At 40.4% G+C, this 18458-nt stretch overlaps 1 protein-coding gene across 1 annotated transcript in view; it reads right to left on the bottom strand.

Annotated features, from left to right (window-relative positions):
• oxct1a (3-oxoacid CoA transferase 1a) overlaps positions 1-18458 on the bottom strand; it is a 148980-nt gene that overhangs the window by 60825 nt on the left and 69697 nt on the right. Inside the window, exons 8-13 of the mRNA XM_061928216.1 lie at positions 14007-14114; positions 13762-13876; positions 13384-13478; positions 12883-12931; positions 12598-12670; positions 6757-6832 (exon numbers count right to left, since the gene is read on the bottom strand). Coding sequence (XP_061784200.1) covers positions 6757-6832; positions 12598-12670; positions 12883-12931; positions 13384-13478; positions 13762-13876; positions 14007-14114 — 516 coding nt within the window. The remainder of the gene's footprint in view (positions 1-6756; positions 6833-12597; positions 12671-12882; positions 12932-13383; positions 13479-13761; positions 13877-14006; positions 14115-18458) is intronic.

The following is an 18458-nucleotide window of genomic DNA, read 5'->3' as shown; positions in this document are numbered from 1 at the left end:
TTCCGACAGCATGTTAAACATATTTTAATTTACTGGTAAATGTAAAATAAACCTAGAGAGTGCTAGTCTAGTGCGGAGGTGGACAAAGATATTTTTATTTTGTGTGAACAGTTGGGTGCCAGACCCCCGCATTTAAAGAGAGCTTGAGTCATCTCCAAAACACACGCAACATGTCCTTTAGTCTACTACAGCCGCTTTGTCTCAAGCCATTGTTGATCCAGATGGTTCAGCCTGACTGGAGATGTAAAAGCATTTTAAAGCCCTCATCTGGAAAACGTTCATCTACATTTGCATTCTGAGAGTGTTCAAAATCAGAATAATCACGCAGAGAGCGCCACACCCCCAACTCCGACGTTAAAACATTTCCAATTTCACGCTGAGCGCCCATCTTTAGATAGTGAATCATTTTCATTATCGTAGAAGGTGGGGATTGTAATTCGCTTCATCCACCTTTTCAAAAGAGGGGATAATGAGGATTGGGGTGTAGGTGAGGACGGTGGCATGCAAGCCCGCTGTCTAACGTCAGTATGGCCAAACAAGATAACCGCTGAGTAAAACCTAAATTGAAAAGCAGCTACCTAAAGAACTGCTCTGCTAATTACCAACACACAACCACAGTTAATGGAAAATACTTTGCTGTCTGTCCATCTCGTGGCCAATCTTTTAAAATAACACACTGCCTCAAGCAACATGCACATTTCAGTCGAGTGGAAAACCACAATGTGCCAGCGGCAACTTTGTGTCGAGCACATGCCCCCATAGGCTTTTAACAGGTTCTTGACCTTGGTAATTAAAGAGGAGGGCTGTGGCCACTGTAGCACAGATTCCAGTTGACCTGATCAAACATCAAATCCCATGCCCACTCATTACACTGTAGGCGCCTACAAGCCCATTCCCAGAGAATAACAATCATTCATGTTCTGGTAGGAGTCAGTAACAGCTAAAGCATTGTAGTACTTAAAGAAACCCCAACAGATCTTAGCAAACAAAAAACTGTTTTATCTTCGTTCTCAAATAGGTAAATATTTTTGGAAGAAAACTATTTGATTGGGCTGCTTATCTATTTGAATAAAGCTTGCTTTCACCAAGTCACCATTTAGTTCAGTATGGTACAGGTAAGGTCTGGTAGTTCGATTGGGTCCTCCATAAATGTGACCCCCCCACAACAGATATGTAGTCCACCCAAGTCCCAAAGCATTATCTGTTAATCTGCTTTATCTATGTCATGGGTGTCAAACTCTGGCCCGCCATGTAATTTCACTTGGCCCTTGAGGCGAAATCAAATTAACACTAAAGCTGGCCCGCCGATCCTCCCGGGAGTCTTCCATACGCCCGCCAGCCCGCCCAACACGTGCTGGCCCAGTCACATAACATGTGCGGCTTCTGCACGCACATACTTTAGAATGCAACGCATACTTCATCAACAGCGATACAGGTTACACTGAGGGTAGCCGAATAAAAAACTTTAACACTTTTAGATTATACGCCACATTGTGAATCCACACCAAACCAGAACCCTTTGCAGCAATAACTCTTCTGAGACGCTACAAGGTGTGTGTGTGTGGGGGGGGGGAGGTTTGCTGGTAGCGTAGGTGTATTTTGTAGCATCCCGGAAGAATTAATGCTGCAAAGGATTCTGAGTATTTGTTCTGTTGTGTTTATGTTGTGTTACGGTGCGGATGTTCTCCCGAAATGTGTTTGTCATTCTTGTTTGGTGTGGATTCACAGTGTGGCGTATATTTTTAACAGTGTTAAAGTTTTTTATACTGGCACCCTCAGTGTAACCTGTATCGCTGTTGATGAAGTATGCGTTGCATTCGCTCGTGTGTGCGTACAGAAGCTGCACATATCTTGTGACTGGGTCAGAACGATGTTAGAATGGATGAAAAGCGGACGTGACGATAGCTCGTAGAGTACGTTAAAGGTTCATTTGTTCAACCTTGGCCCGCGGCTTTGTTCAGTTTAAAATTTTGGCCCACTCTGTATTTGAGTTTGACACCCCTGATCTATGTGGACTGCGGGGTGCCATCAGTGTTGTGACCACTCATCAAGAGCCCGAGTCGAGTGGCACCTATGAGCCGAATGATTCTTAAGAAATTGTGCCGCAGTATCTTAGTTGGCTGAATGACAACCTAATATCATCAGCCTGGATGTTGGGCCTTGGGCGCAGTTGGGTGTTCCAAACGGACAATGACCCCAAACACGTCAAAAGTGGTAAAGGAATAGCTAAATCAGGCTAGAATTAAGGTTTTAGAATGGCCTTCCCAAAGTCCTGACTTAAACGTGTGGACAATGCTGAAGATACAAGTCCATGTCAGAAAACCAACAAATTTAGCTGAACTGCACCAATTTTGTCAAGAGGAGTGGTCAAAAATTCAACCAGAAGCTTGCCAGAAGCTTGTGGATGGCTACCAAAAGCGCCTTATTGCAGTGAAACTTGCCAAGGGACATGTAACCAAATATTAACATTGCTGTATGTATACTTTCGACCCAGCAGATTTGGTCACATTTCAGTAGACCCATAATAAATTCATAAAAGAACCAAACTTCATGAATTTTTTTTGTGACCAACAAGTATGTGCTCCAATCACTCTATCACATAAAAATAAGAGTTGTAGAAATTATTGGAAACTCAAGACAGCCATGACATTATGTTCTTTACAAGTGTATGTAAACTTTAGACCACGACTGTTGCTGTTTTTTCTTCGAGTTTGTAAGGTGAACATTGACATTGCTTCGTCTGGCATCATGACACTTTTTACAGTTTGTAGTTTGATTGAGGTCATGTCATTGCCAGTCTCCGTTAGATTGGTGGAACAGAATCAAGCGTCACTGGTGCTTACATTGGATTGGTGTGAAAGAGTCATTTGACAGTGCCAGCTGGTACAAGTCTCTCTAAGAAGATTATAAATAAATGTAATGACGATATAAATAAACATACTTGCCAACCCTCTCGGATTTTCTGGGAGACTCACGAAATTCAGCGCCTCTCCCGAAAACCTCTCGGGACAAATTTTTTCCCGAAATTCAGGCCGAGCTGGAGGCCACGCCCCCTCCAGCTCCATGCGGACCTGACTTGTTTTCACGTCCACTTTCCCACAATATAAACAGCGTGCCTGCCCAATGACGTTATAACTGTAGAATGATCAAGGGCGAGTTCTTGGTTTCTTATGTGGGTTTATTGTTAGGCAGTTTCATTAACGTTCTCCCAGCGCGGTAACAACACACAACAACAGCAGTCACGTTTTCGTCTCCCGTAAAGCAGTTCGTCTGCCGTAAACAGCAATGTTGTGACACTCTTAAACAGGACAATACTGCCATCTACTGTGCATGCATATGTGACAATAACATCTACGGCTTTTAGAGAGTGTACAACTGCGCACACAAAAAGGAGACGAAGCAGAAGAACGAGGAAGATACAGCCGTAGCGACGCCGACGACGAGTAAGATGAAGAAATACGCTTGTAAGTTCCAAGCCGCAGCTGCGATTGGACCTGGATAGCCTCCGGGAAGAAGTAGTGGACTACCAAGTGCTTGACAGTGAAGATCTTCCTCAGGAAGCAAAGATTGACCGGTTTTGGGCCATGCTAGGGAGAGATGGAAGATTCCAGACTCTCGTGCATTTGATGAAAGCACTTTTGTGCGTGCCACACAGCAATGCATCATCAGAGAGGGTGTTCAGCATGGTTAGAAAACTAGTGACAGAAAATAGAACAAGGATGGACAATTCAACCCTTAACTCAACAATGAGTAGATGAGTGTTATGTGTGTGTATATGTGTAAATAAATGAACACTGAAATTCAAGTATTTCTTTTATTTATATATATATATATATATATATATATATATATATATATATATATATATATATATATATATATATATATATAAATTGGCCCTAGTGTGTGAATGTTGTCTCTCTATCTGTGTTGGCCCTGCGATGAGGTGGCGACTTGTCCAGGGTGTACCCCGCCTTCCGCCCGATTGTAGCTGAGATAGGCTCCAGCACCCCCCGCGACCCCGAAGGGAATAAGCGGTAGAAAATGGATGGATATATATATATACACACACATATATATATATATATATATATATATATATATATATGTATGTGTGGGGAAAAAAATCACAAGACTATTTCATCTCTACAGGCCTGTTTCATGAGGGGGGGTTCCCTCAATCATCAGGAGATTTTAATGGGAGCATTCACATACCATGGTTTATATAGGGCACAGAGTGGGTGGTACAGGCTGGCGTAGGGGCGTGGTGATTGGCTCATGTGTTACCTAGGAGGTGTTTCCGTCTGTGGCGGCATGCTGTTACAATTTCGCTGCGCTTGTTGAGGGATGACAGGTCTGGACGGTATATAATAAACAGTTTCTCTTTCAAGCATAGGTTGCATCTTTTATTACCACTATTGTAAGGTGTGCTGTATGCAAGAATTTGCCATGTTATTGAATATTCAACATTATTGTCTTTGAGGTCCCAAATGTGTTTGCTGAGTTCTGTGGTATTCCGCAGGTTTTGGTTCCTGAAAGAAGCCTTGTGATTGTTCCATCTGGTTTTGAATTCTCCCTCGGTTAATCCTACATATGTGTCGGATGTGTTAATGTCCTTGCGTGTTACCTTAGATTGGTAGACAACTGATGTTTGTAAGCACCCCCCGTTGAGAGGGCAATCAGGTTTATTTCGACAGTTACAGCCTTTGTTAGTTTTGGAGTCGCTCTGTCCGGGGGCCGACGGCTCATTTGCAATTGTTTTGTTGTGGTTTGAGATGATTTGTCGTATATTGTTCATACAGCTGTAGCTCAATTTAATGTTGTTCTTGTTGAATACTTTTCTTAGGGTGTTGTCTTTGGGAAAGTGTTTGTCAATCAGATTGAGGAATTTGTGTCCAATGTTAGTTGAGACGTTTTTGCTGTATGGGGGGTTGTACCAGATGATGTCGTTTCGTTTTCTGTTCTTTTTTGGCTGGTTTCCTGGCGTGGGTTCATAGGTGAGGGTGAAATTGTATCCGCTTTCATCAAGGGCTTTTTGGTACGGGGGGGTTGCTTGGTCAAATTCAGCTTTGCTAGATGACAGCATCGATAGCCTTTTATTAATTCCGGTAGGTATTCTTTTCGTGGTGGTGGGTGGGTGGTTGCTGTCATGGTGCACGTATTGGAGTGTTGTGTTGGGTTTCGTGAATGGTTGGTAGCTGTTATTTCTCAGGTTGAAAGTGACGTCAAGGAAGTTGACGGTTTGCTTGTTGGCTTCAATCGTGATCCGTAGGCCGTTCTCTTTGAAAATTTGGCATATGCGCTTCTTGGTATTCTCGCTGCTCCTTGGCGAGGCGCGACACACAGCCAGTCCGTCATCACGGTAAATACCAAGGTTCAGATTGAGGCTAGCGAGCTGGGAGAGGAGGAAACTCCCAACGAGTTCACACGTTTCTGCTCCGTCAAAACTTCCCATAGTGACGTCAAATGTTGCATTGTTCTTTTTTTGCCATGGTGTACTGTTGTGGATGAGAATGGAGTTTTTTGCGTGGATGATGATGTTTCTTTCGTTGCCTGTGATTGAGTCGTAGTCTGAGGCGAAGTCTAGTGCTTGAGTCAGTAGGTCTTGCGTGATGGAAGGGTAAAATTCTTCGATATCAAAGGAGATAAAGTTGTGCTGTTGTTTGTCTTGGATGTTGTTGAACCATTTGATTACTGCTGCTGTATTTCTCCATTGGTTGAGTGGTGTTTTGTCCTTGATTTTTGTGTTGACTCTGTCCAGGATTATTTTGCTGATTTTTCCTATTTCAGATTTAGTTGGGTTTATTAGTCGGCATGTTGGGTTATTTGCGAAGTTGGGTTTGTGGTCCTTCAATGTGATGAAGGCTTCCTTGTTGGCTGTGGCGTCCACACTGTCCTCAATGTCCAGTTCAGCCGCGATCCTTTTATTTTCCAGGTGGATGTTCTGTAAGGTGTTGGGTTGCGCTTTTTTGTATGATTTGGTGATGCTATATATATATATATATATATATATATATATATATATATATATATATATATATATACACACACACACACACACACACAGTATATATATATATATATAGAGCTACAATTCACTGAAAGTCAAGTATTTTTTATATATATATATATATATATATATATATATATATATATATATATATATATATGAAATACTTAAATTGGTGAATACAAGCTGTTAATACTCCTCCCCTCTTAACCACGCCCCCAACCACGCCCCCGCCCCAACCACGCCCTCCGGCCCACCCCACTCCCGACCACGCCCCCCCCCCCCCCCCCTACCCCCCAGCCCCCACCTCCCGAAATCGGAAATGTAGCGATTGGAATTAAACTTAATGTAACAGAGTAAAAGAAGTGTCCCTTCTTCACAAAATTCAAGTAAAAGTAAAAAGTATATTGCATTAAAATTAGTCTGACAAGTACAATTTATTTAAAAAATTACATGAGTAAATGAAACAGAGTAAATGTAGCGCGTTACTACCCACCTCTGACTGTACTATTTGCCAACAAGGAAGAAGACAAAGATATTGCCCAATTTCACTTGAAAATACAAAGAACAAGTCAGCCATCATATATATATATTGTAGTTTTTCACTAGCCGTCTGTGCCCCAGCCCGATTTAGGTCCCAACTCACCAATTAAAAATCACTGATATTGCAATTTAATAAGATTACAACACAAATGTCAGCTGTAACCTACTATTAAGAAAAGTGCATCATCCAAAGAAAAACTTACCGGAATCATCCAGTTGGCAAGGTCTCCAAACTTTGACACCTGCATGGCTCCCAGCATTGTCAGGTTGATGTGACCGCTGAAGAGAGACAAACGCAAGTTAGCTGTCAACGTGTGAATCTGATTCCTTGAATATCTCCCTGTTGGTACCATCCATGGCGAAATCCAAATTGGATCGTCAAGATATTCAATAATGTATTGTTGTCATCATCATAGATAACAAGAATATAACATGAGAAGAACACATCATTATCAGTAACAGCCGCAGTGAACATGACGTAACAGCAGAATACAACCATAAAGTGAGATAGATAAACTGTAGGAGCTGAAATGTGTACAGTATGAGTTTTGTTTTGTAGAATTTGAGTTCACAGTTATTGTAGTTGTGCAGAAAGGAGCCTGATGGAACAGGTGGGTGGAGAGGTGAGAGGTGAACAATGCTTATTCAACAGTCTGACTGCCTGAGGATACAGGCTGTTGGTCATGCTGGAGGTTTTGAACCTGCATCTCCCCCCTAATATTATTTTAGGTAGACAATGCAGCTCTCATAGAGTCCTTGAAATTGGCTAGATTTACAACCCTGTCAACTGGTTATAATTTGATTGCTTTATGCGCCTATAAGGAAAGCATCAGCAGAGTTCTTGAAAAGGTCACAATGTTATTTTGCAGTCTCAATATTGTCACTATACAAGCTTTACTTTTAGTGAAGCCCCATAAATCAATGTACACAGGTTTAGGCCAAAGTTCAATGCGTGGTCGTAGCCAGTGTGACTGGTCAGTGCTATTTATGGGCATTATTGGATTTCCAATGGGTGCACACGAACAACTGATGCGAGTGCAGGTACGCAATCTCAGACAGCTGGCAAATCTATGAGAAACCAAGGGTTTGATTGATTGATTGAGACTTTTATTAGTAGGTTGCACAGTGAAGTACATATTCCGTACAATTGACCACTAAATGGTAACACCCGAATAAGTTTTTCAACTTGTTTAAGTTGGGTTCCACTTAAATTGATTCATGATACAGATATATACTATCAGATATATACTATCATCAGGGCTTTGGGAATATTAGCAAGGACTGAGTTTGTGGCTGCATACGTCACAAAACCTTTGTGAAAATATCCTGAGCTAGTTAACTACTGGCTGTGTCCTGTGATTACAGCGTGTACTCAGCTAGAATATCCATCCATCCATCCATCCATTTTCTACCGCTTGTCCCTTTTGGGGTCGAGGGGGGTGCTGGAGCCTATCTCAGCTGCATTCGGGCGCAAGGCGGGGTACACCCTGGACAAGTCGCCACCTCATCGCAGGGCCAACACAGATAAACAGACAACATTCACACACTAGGGCCAATTTAGTGTTGCCAATCAACCTATCCCCAGGTGCATGTCTTTGGAAGTGGGAGGAATCCCCAGGTGCATGTCTTTGGAAGTGGGAGGAATCCCCAGGTGCATGTCTTTGGAAGTGGGAGGAAGCCGGAGTACCCGGAGGGAACCCACGCAGTCACGGGGAGAACATGCAAACTCCACACAGGAAGATCCCGAGCCCGGGATTGAACCCAGGACTACTCAGGACCTTCGTATTGTGAGGCACATGCACTAACCCTTGTTCCACCGTGCTGCCCTCAGCTAGAATAGCATTAACAAATATATAGTGAAATGATCAATGAGGCATAAACAGTGTTCGTAATAACGGCGTTACTTTCACTACTAACGAGTAATTAAAAAATATACTTTTAGGCTACAATGCCGTTAGCGGTAGCTTGATGTAACGTGGCACGCTACTTTTGATGTGGTTTTATTCACGTCAACAACAAGACAGTGTCATAAGTGCTGTAAGTTCAATGCAGGAAATCTCGTTTTACTCGTGAAAGCAACAAGCAATATGTCAAGACTTGGACTATGGCGTGATTTGTTCTCCCGTGGTGCAAATGAACATTTGGACCAGACATGGCGTGAAGGTGAAGACATATTTAATTTTACTATAACAAAAAGAACAAACTAAAGGCGCGCACAAGGCGGAAGTACAAACTTGACAAATGAAACCAATACTTGCACGTGGGCAAAAAACTAAGGACATGAACAAAAGTCGCTAACTGTGGCATGAATCGAAAAAACTTACTTGGACAGGGCATGAAGTACGCAGAGGTAAACAGAGTGTGACAGGGGTATGAATCCGGGTGTCGCCAGAAAGACAAACTGAAAACAATGACTTAAATACTACAGACATGATTAACTAAAACAGGTGCGTGACTCAAAACGTGAAACAGGTGCGTGACGTGACAGGTGAAAACTAATGGGTTGCTATGGTGACAAATAAGAGTGCACAATGAGTCCAAACGTGGAACAGGTGAAACTAATGGGTAACTATGGAAACAAGACTAGGGAGTGAAAAGCCAGAAACTAAAGAATTCAATAACTAAACAAAACAAAACATGACTAAAACAAAACATGATTACACAGACATGACACAATACTGCACTAAAATTAACTTCATATCAAATAAGAGGAGGCGGCATCACGTGGTGACACAGCAAAAAACATACGCACACATATCCTAATGAGAATATTGAACAACAAACCAATGATTGAAGTGACAAACTTGCCATCCATACTATACACCATTTGTTGAAAAGGAGACGCGAGAGCCATCAAAGCACATTCAGTCTCTTTATTAACCAAAGGCAACACATTCCGGTGAAAAGAGCTGGCGTAAGAGCCGAGACACTGCCGCTGCTGACGGCTAAAGTTAACAAACACAGCTCCGTTGAAACCCTCGATGACGTCACTTGGCAACAGGCCCAGCATTTTACACTGTGATCTACAAACCCCGTTTCCATATGAGTTGGAAAATTGTGTTAGATGTAAAAAAAAAAAAAAAACAGAATACAATGATTTGCAAATCATTTTCAACCCGTATTCAGTTGAATATGCTACAAAAACAACATATTTCATGTTCAAACTGATAAACTTTTTTTTTTTTTGCAAATAATCATTAACTTTAGAATTTGATGCCAGCATCACGTGACAAAGAAGTTGGGAAAGGTGGCAATAAATACTGATAATGTTGAGGAATGCTCATCAAACACTTATTTGGAACATCCCACAGTTGAACAGGCAAATTGGGAACAGGTGGGTGCCATGATTGGGTATAAAAGTAGATTCCATGAAATGCTCAGTCATTCACAAACAAGGATGGGGCGAGGGTCACCACTTTGTCAACAAATGCGTGAGCAAATTGTTGAACAGTTTAAGAAAAACCTTTCTCAACCAGCTATTGCAAGGAATTTAGGGATTTCACCATCTACGGTCCGTAATATCATCAAAGGGTTCAGAGAATCTGGAGAAATCACTGCACGTAAGCAGCTAAGCCCGTGACCTTCGATCCCTCAGGCTGTACTGCATCAACAAGCGACATCAGTGTGTAAAGGATATCACCACATGGGCTCAGGAACACTTCAGAAACCCACTGTCAGTAACAACAGTTGGTCGCTACATCTACATCCCTTGTAATTAATTACATTTACTTAAGAGTAATTCCGTTCGTAATTCAACTACTTTTTTGGTAAAGTAATAATTAACTATAATAAATTACTTTTTAAAAGTAATTTTCAGAACAATGGGCATATATGGTTTTGGGCGTTTTACAACATATCCTTTTGAGGTATTGTTTAATGTTTATTATGATGATTTTTGTATTGTCTGACTTATATATGCTGTTAGAATGTTGGATACTCTTGTTGAACAATGCCAAAGCATCAAATCATAAGGTTCATGCATTTGGGCGTGAGCTTACACGCAGTTTTGTATGCCTCTGCCTGTGGGAGTTTGCATTCTGGCGACGTCACAGCGAGATGGACATCCTTTTGTGGACATTAAATATAATATGCTGCTCTGAGGAAACAAAAATAAAAGGTATGATAAAGTACACTTTTAATCTAATCTTAGCAAGCACACAATACAACTGATGTGCGATATGCAGCGACATAAACGCTGATAAAAGCAGCTGTTTTTATGCAAGTCTGTATCAATCGGAGAGTGTGCATGTGTACCTAATCCTGGGACCAGGTGAATCTACATTATGAAGTTTGTTTTCGACTGTGTCTGAAAGAAAATATCGGTGACAAATTCAAGAGATATTTTTTAACAATGTACATTTTCAAAAGATAAATTATGGTACCTTTGGAGAGGATGGATGTGGAAATAAAGGTAAAATAGTGTTATACAAGTATAACCCATTTACCATTTAAAAATCTACACCAAAGCATATGCAATACATATTATCTTGACCCATGGTCTGCAACCCGCGGCTCTGGAGCCGGATGTGGCTCTTCTGCCTCCTTGTTTTGTCTCCCACAGATTTTTTCAAACCCGGAGTGAGAAAATGTGTCATTTGTAAAAAGAGTTCTATACCATCCCACAGTCTGTGAGGCCGTGAACGGCTGAGTCCTGAAGTGCAAGGAAGGTAAGTAAAAGAGACTTGAAGCCTGTGTGTTCAGTTCAGATTCTCGAGTGTGCATCCCCTTGGGTAAGCTAATCATGAACACTAAAAAAGGTTTAATTTCACATGGACAGATTGCTTTTCCTGTAAAATATAAAATAAAAAAGATGACAACTTTTAAAAGTTTATAAGTAGGGACGATATTATCAGGCGATAGATGCTTTAAAATGTAATATCGGAAATTATCGGTATCGGTTTCAAAATGATCGATATCGGTTTGAAAAAGTAAAATGTATTACTTTTTAAAACGTTGCTGTGTACACGGACGTAGGGAGAAGTACAGAGCGTCAATAAACCCTGAAGGCACTGCCTTTGCATGCCTGTCCAATCACTTAATATGTACTGCTTAAGACACACTCACAAGTGAATGCAAATCATACTTGATCAACAGCCATACAGGTCACACTGAAGGTGGCCGTATAAACAACTTTAACACTGTTACAAATATGCGCCACACTGTGAACCCACACCAAACAGGAATGACAAACACATTTCGGGAGAACATCCGCACCGTAACACAACATAAACACAACAGAACAAATACCCAGAACCCCTTGCAGCACTAACTCTTCCGGGACGCTACAATATACACCCCCCGCAACCACCAACCACCCCCCTCCCCCACCTCAACCCCGCCCACCTCAACCTCCTAATGCTCTCTCAGGGAGAGCATGTCCCAAATTCCAAGCTGCTGTTTTGAGGCATCTTAAAAAAAATAATGCACTTTGTGACTTCAATAATAAATATGGCATTGCCATGTTGGCACTTTTTTCCATAACTTGAGTTGATTTATTTTGGAAAACCTTGTTACATTGTTTAATGCATCCAGCGGGGCATCACAACAAAATTAGGCATAATAATGTGTTAATTCCACGATTGTATATATCGGTATCGGTTGATATCGGTATCGGTAATTAAGAGTTGGACAATATCGGAATATCGGATATCGGCAAAAAAGCCATTATCGGACATCTCTATTTATAAGCTGTGTTAAGTTTTGCGGGTCTGTACCATTTTTTTTTTAGTTGAAGAGGTGTAGATGTATGTTTTAAATGTAGATGTAATCATTAGAGGTCCTTTTTGAGAATTGCATTGAGGGCTCCATTAAATCCTCTTGAGGGACGTACCGTAATAAGCCCATGGGCCACAAGTTTCCCACCCTTGGCCAGGTTTAAAAACACCCATGCATAAGCCAGAATGGATTGTGTTCAACTTGTAAAGTTCCACTGCACTTTTAAATGGAGGAGAATTTGACATTATCAGCAAGTACAACTAAGCAGTCAGTCAAGTCTGCATATGCCACACGTATCTGATTTTCAGAAACTACTTTCAAAGTCTTACCCTCGGATCATGGCAAATGACTCATCGCTGGAAAAATAGGCAGCTCCAGGGAGCACTGTGACAGTCTCTTTGCCTGCAGAACAGAAAAAATGAAGTGATTATTTAATAATGCAACTGACTAAACGTAATACTTGCTAAGCATTAGAATGTTTCAAATTAATTATGCAATAATACTAATGTTCAAGAAGTGTTCAAGTTATATGACAGTTAATACTTTAATGAGTGTTTTCATTTCAGACTTTGACTGCGTTAAATCCACCACTGGTATATATCTAAGAGCCTTACCAGCATTAATGAGGTCTGCATCTACTTCAGCGTCAGTGGGGTATGGGCCCTGCAAAGAGAACACCAAGATAAAATGGGATGTGTGCAAAGGACAGCTGGACACAATCAAAATACTCCGATGACAAGATGAGACTTTGATTTTTGAGGGGGAGAAAAAAACTGCATTGCTTTGTTTAAAAACAACAAACAGGCGCAAGTAATTAAAAGAAATGTTGACAAATCAGACACTGACACGAACGCCTACACTCTCCTGTCATCAAAAGTTGATTGGAGTCATTCTATCGCAGCACCAGCAGCATTATTTCTTATAGACTCAGACAGCAAGTAACGACTTGGAGTAGGAAAATGAGGAAAATGAGTCCAGCCGTCACCACGTGTTACATAATAAATTGAACACATTTGAAAAGAAGGCCCCTCGTGGCTATTATTCCTGCTTCATGCAAAAAACTGCAGTAAATCCACTTGTTAAAGCTTTAAACATTTCATCTTTAGGCATCTTACCAATCCTAAAATGCCATTTTCGCTTTGCAGATGCACAGTGATGTCTGGTTTGATGAAATTGCTGGCCAACATGGGGATGCCAATACCGAGGTTAGCTGGTCAGCCATTCATTAAGGATGAAATCTGTTATCATGTGATTAAAAGAAATACTCTAAAGATGATTTGAAAAAATGGCTTCTGGGAAAGTACTCAAAAGTCCCATAAAATTGGAGGCAAAACCTGCTAAATGTATTGGTCAAATGACCAACAAATATTTGGCGGTGGGGCTAAAAGTCTTCGTTTCATACCCTGATTGACTAATTCATTAACTGTTTATGGTGTCCAACACCAATAATAAGGGCATACAAAAATCGTCATGACATTTCAGAAAAAGGATACCATACATCCCATCCTCAAACTCCAAAGCTGCACGGCGAATTATCCTTTCCCGAACAATATCGGAATCTTTCTTTGGTTTGGGCTTCTCCTCTTGGCTTTTCTGAACTGTGCGTTTCTGAAAACAGTCAAATGGATCATTTTAAACTCTGCAACACAGAGTTACTATTTAGAAAATATAGTACCTACAATATATACAATAAAACAAAACAAAAGTCCATTGTTTTTCAAATTCAAACCCTTTGTACCTCAATCCTCTTTTCATAGCTGCCTCCCTGGACAATTCTGTGAACGTAGATACTTGGGATGTGGATGTCCTCTGAAGCAAAAGTCTCAACATCCACCACCTCTTCGACCTAAGTCAAAAAAAGTTAAACAGTTAAGTACATAGTAGGGCTGTGAATCTTTGGGTGTCCCACGATTCGATTCAATACCGATTCTTGGGGTCACGATTCGATTATAAATCGATTTTTTTCGATTCAACGCGATTCTCGATTCAAAAACGATATTTTCCCCATCCAAAACGATTCTCTATTCATTCAATACATAGGATTTCAGCAGGATCTACCCAAGTCTGCTGACATGCAAGCAGAGTAGTAGATTTTTTTAAAAAAGCTTTTATAATTGTAAAGGACAATGTTTTATCAACTGATTGCAATAATGTAAATTTGTTTTAACTATTAAATGAACCAAAAATATGACTTATTTTATCTTTGTGAAAATATTGGACACAGTGTGTTGTCAAGCTTATGAGATGCGATGCAAGTGCAAGCCACTGTGACACTATTGTTATTTATTTTATTTTTTTTATAAATGTCTAATGATAATGTCAATGAGAGATTTTTAATCACTGCTATGTTGAAATTGTAACTAATATTGATACTGTTGTTGATAATATTCATTTTTGTTTCACTACTTTTGGTTTGTTCTGTGTCGTGTTTGTGTCTCCCCTCAATTGCTCTGTTTATTGCAGTTCTGAGTGTTGCTGGGTCGGGTTTGGTTTTGGAATTGGATTGCATTGTTATGGTATTGCTGTGTATTGTTTTGTTGGATTGATTAATTAAAAAAAATAAAAATAAATAAATAAATAAATCGATTTATTAAAAATGAGAATTGATTCTGAATCGCACAACGTGAGAATCGCGATTCAAATTCGAATCGATTTTTTCCCACACCCCTAGTACGTAGGGGTACTTTTACACCAAAACAAAGGACAATGGACTACATCCAGTTGTGATCTTTTTTGTGTACTCTCCCTTCTCTGTTGACCAGTGAATGGGCTGCAGTGTCTATCGCAACCCTTTTGGTGTCAAACGTCAATGTTTGGTTCCTTAACAGCGGCAGTGTGAATTACCGAAGAACCGGATCCTTAAAAAAATATTACTTTTTCTAGTGAAACACCAAATTTTGTCTGGTGCTCCTGCAAAGATGTTTTCTCCATGGCACCCATGTATTCCAATCGATCTTGCTCTTCAGCACTTTTTTTTAGTCCTGTTCAGCATTTGTGTTGATTCTGATAAACACACTAAAATTAGACTGTGAGAGACGGTGAGAAGCATGATTTATGATCTAGATCAGTGGTTCTTAACCTTTTTGGAGGTACTGAACCCCACCAGTTTCATATGCGCATTCACCGAACCCTTCTTTAGTGAAAAATAAAATGTTTTTTTTTTTTCAAATTCAAGACAGAGTTACCGTATTTTTCGGAGTATAAGTCACTCCGGAGTATAAGTCGCACCGGCCGAAAATGCATAATAAAGAAGGAAAAGCCATATATAAGTCGCACTGGAGTATAAGTCGCATTTTTTGGGGAAATTTATTTGATAAAATCCAACACCAAGAATAGACATTTGAAAGGCAATTTAAAATAAATAAAGAATAGTGAACAACAGGCTGAATAAGTGTACGTTATATGAGGCATAAATAACCAACTGAGAACGTGCCTGGTATGTTAACGTAACATATTATGGTAAGAGTCATTCAAATAACTATAACATATAGAACATGTTATACGTTTATCAAACAATCTGTCACTCCTAATCGCTAAATCCCATGAAATCTTATACGTCTAGTCTCTTACGTGAATGAGCTAAATAATATTATTTGATATTTTACAGTAATGTGTTAATAATTTCACACATAAGTCGCTCCTGAGTATAAGTCGCACCCTCGGCCAAACTATGAAAAAAAAACTGAGACTTATAGTCCGAAAAATACGGTACATGTTTTTTTTACTGGTGCACAAAATTAACCGTGCATGAACATCACCTTGTTCAAAGAACAAAACCAACACAGTGCATGAACTCACAACAAATTACACACCTGCAAATCAGATGGAAAATTAGAAGAAACATAGTTTGGGGGTATCCAAAATATGTCGATAGGGAGAAGGTTTTATTTACACGATGAGTCGGGTGCGTCTTGACCTCCGCGGTGGAGGCTTCGCCGAACCCCTGAGGCCGACTCACCGAACCCCTAGGGTTCGATCGAACCCAGGTTAAGAACCACTGATCTAGATTAAACTTTAAAGGAGCAAGGAAGCGAGAATGCAGCAGACCACTCGATGTAAACATAGAGACACCCGGGAGTGATCGCGACGCCGCTGTAAATAGCTTGTCTGCGTTAGTGCTTATAATAACAATATCACCAATACTTGGTTAAAATATTCAAATTACGAAATGTAAATTGAGTATTGTTGGTGCTTTTTGAATGGTTATTTATCGGATTTTATGGGCGGAATAGTGGAGCTCCCATTTGTTCCGCTGTAAGCAGACTTTTATTTACGTTTATTAAATAATTAGAATGCATTTTCTTTTTAATCCATTCATCGCAGTGTTTCCCACACATTCATTTATTTGTGGCGGCCCGCCACGAAAGAATTACGTCCGCCACAAATGGATTTTTCGGCTTTTGACTCGCTCGACCGCTCATAAAAGCAATGGGACTGTCTGTGAATGTTGCTTGTAGTTACAACTCCGGTGCAGTAGGTGGCGGTAGCCTACTATGCATTGTAACTCCGCCAATAGCACTTAATTCACCTGGTGGGCCAGAAGAAGAAGAAGAAGAAGAAGAAGAAGAGGGACGGACGGACGGGATCAAAATACGAGGGTAATATAGGTTATAGGTAGATAGGTTATAGCTGCATCGCTCGCGGCTCGTCATATATTTAACGTTAATCCGCGATTTCACCGAGCGTTTCACTGACGGTGAGCAGCCTGACGCTGCTTCATTAACACCGCCGCTGTTTGACTCGTGGCCCGGGGCAGACACACGTAGTAACAGTCACGTGTTTTCATACCGACGAGCTAACGTGTCCAGGTTATAACCCTGTTGTCAATAAACACACATGGACTGAAGCTAAATTGTCCACTGTCCACTGCAGCATGTGAATGCAATGAAAATAATAAAATCTGAGCCAACCAGCTGTTAAAATGTTGTCCAGGTTAATGTTTTGGCCATTAAAGGCCCTTCATTTCAAGATTTCAACTGTGATCGGGCTTTAAACAGGTGGCTGACCTGTTCAGATGAGTGTAACTGCTACTAGTCAAATAATGTGAAATAGCATTTAATTTTACATGTATGCAATGCCATTTAAATGTAATTATAGATAATAATAATAATAATAATAATAATAATAATAATAATAAATACTGTGTAGTGTTGTAAATAGTCAACGGGAAGAATTTTAGTAAGATATAAGCCATGAGCACTACACAGCCAGAAAAAAACCTAGGCAGGACAAGTAAAAATATTGGGGCAAGTAGATTTGAGAAGTCGGGCAAGTAGAAAAAAACCTTAACGTTGAACCCTGCATGTGTTGAGCTTCTGCCACTTAAGGTTAGACGGCACTGTACATAGAGCGGTTCTGCTCGTTAGTAATACATTCTAATGTTGTATGTTCACTCCTTCACACAAATGAGTATAGAAAAATATTTTCAACGGCCAAAAAGGGCTCGACTTGGAGGTAGGTGCGACCTGTTCAGCAGCAGCAGGAGGAGGAGGAGGAGGAGGAGGTTGACTGACTGTGGCAGGACACCTCTGCCTCTGTTTCACTTCATGTTGCTGGTAAATAATATGGTTGTAGTAGTAAATAAATAAATGATAAATGGGCTGTACTTGTATAGCGCTTTTCTACCTTCAAGGTACTCAAAGCGCTTTGACACTACTTCCACATTTACCCATTCACACACACATTCACACACTGATGGAGGGAGCTGCCATGCAAGGCGCTAACCAGCACCCATCAGGAGCAAGGGTGAAGTGTCTTGCTCAGGACACAGGCTAAAGTTAAATTATTTAGTATTCACTAATTAAAGGGGCAGAGCTTTAAGAGACATTTTAGCTTTTATATTTTATAAGATATATTTTTGTAAGAACCACAATTAATAAATATATTTCAGTGAATCACTAATTGTTCAAATCTGTATATAAATATGTACATAAAATGTTGTAATTATATTCCAACTCCGCGTTCTTCTTGGTCATCGCCGCTGCCGCCGCCACCCCCCACCCCCCGACCACACCACCACAAATAGATGCCTGTCCTATGGGAAACACTGCATCGCCATGTCTTTCAGAATGATTGTGAACGATAGGCAAATTTCCCAAAAATAGTGCAGTCCCCTTTTATGAAATGCTTGTTTTCAGAATAAAAAACATGTTTCTATCTTAAAAGTACTGCTAATTTCTAGATGTACAAA

The sequence above is a fragment of the Nerophis lumbriciformis genome, linkage group LG33 (assembly GCF_033978685.3).
Source record: "Nerophis lumbriciformis linkage group LG33, RoL_Nlum_v2.1, whole genome shotgun sequence".
Taxonomy (NCBI): domain Eukaryota; kingdom Metazoa; phylum Chordata; class Actinopteri; order Syngnathiformes; family Syngnathidae; genus Nerophis; species Nerophis lumbriciformis.
The sequence above is the reverse complement of the archived record's forward strand: the minus strand, read 5'-3'. Positions and strand labels throughout refer to the sequence as shown.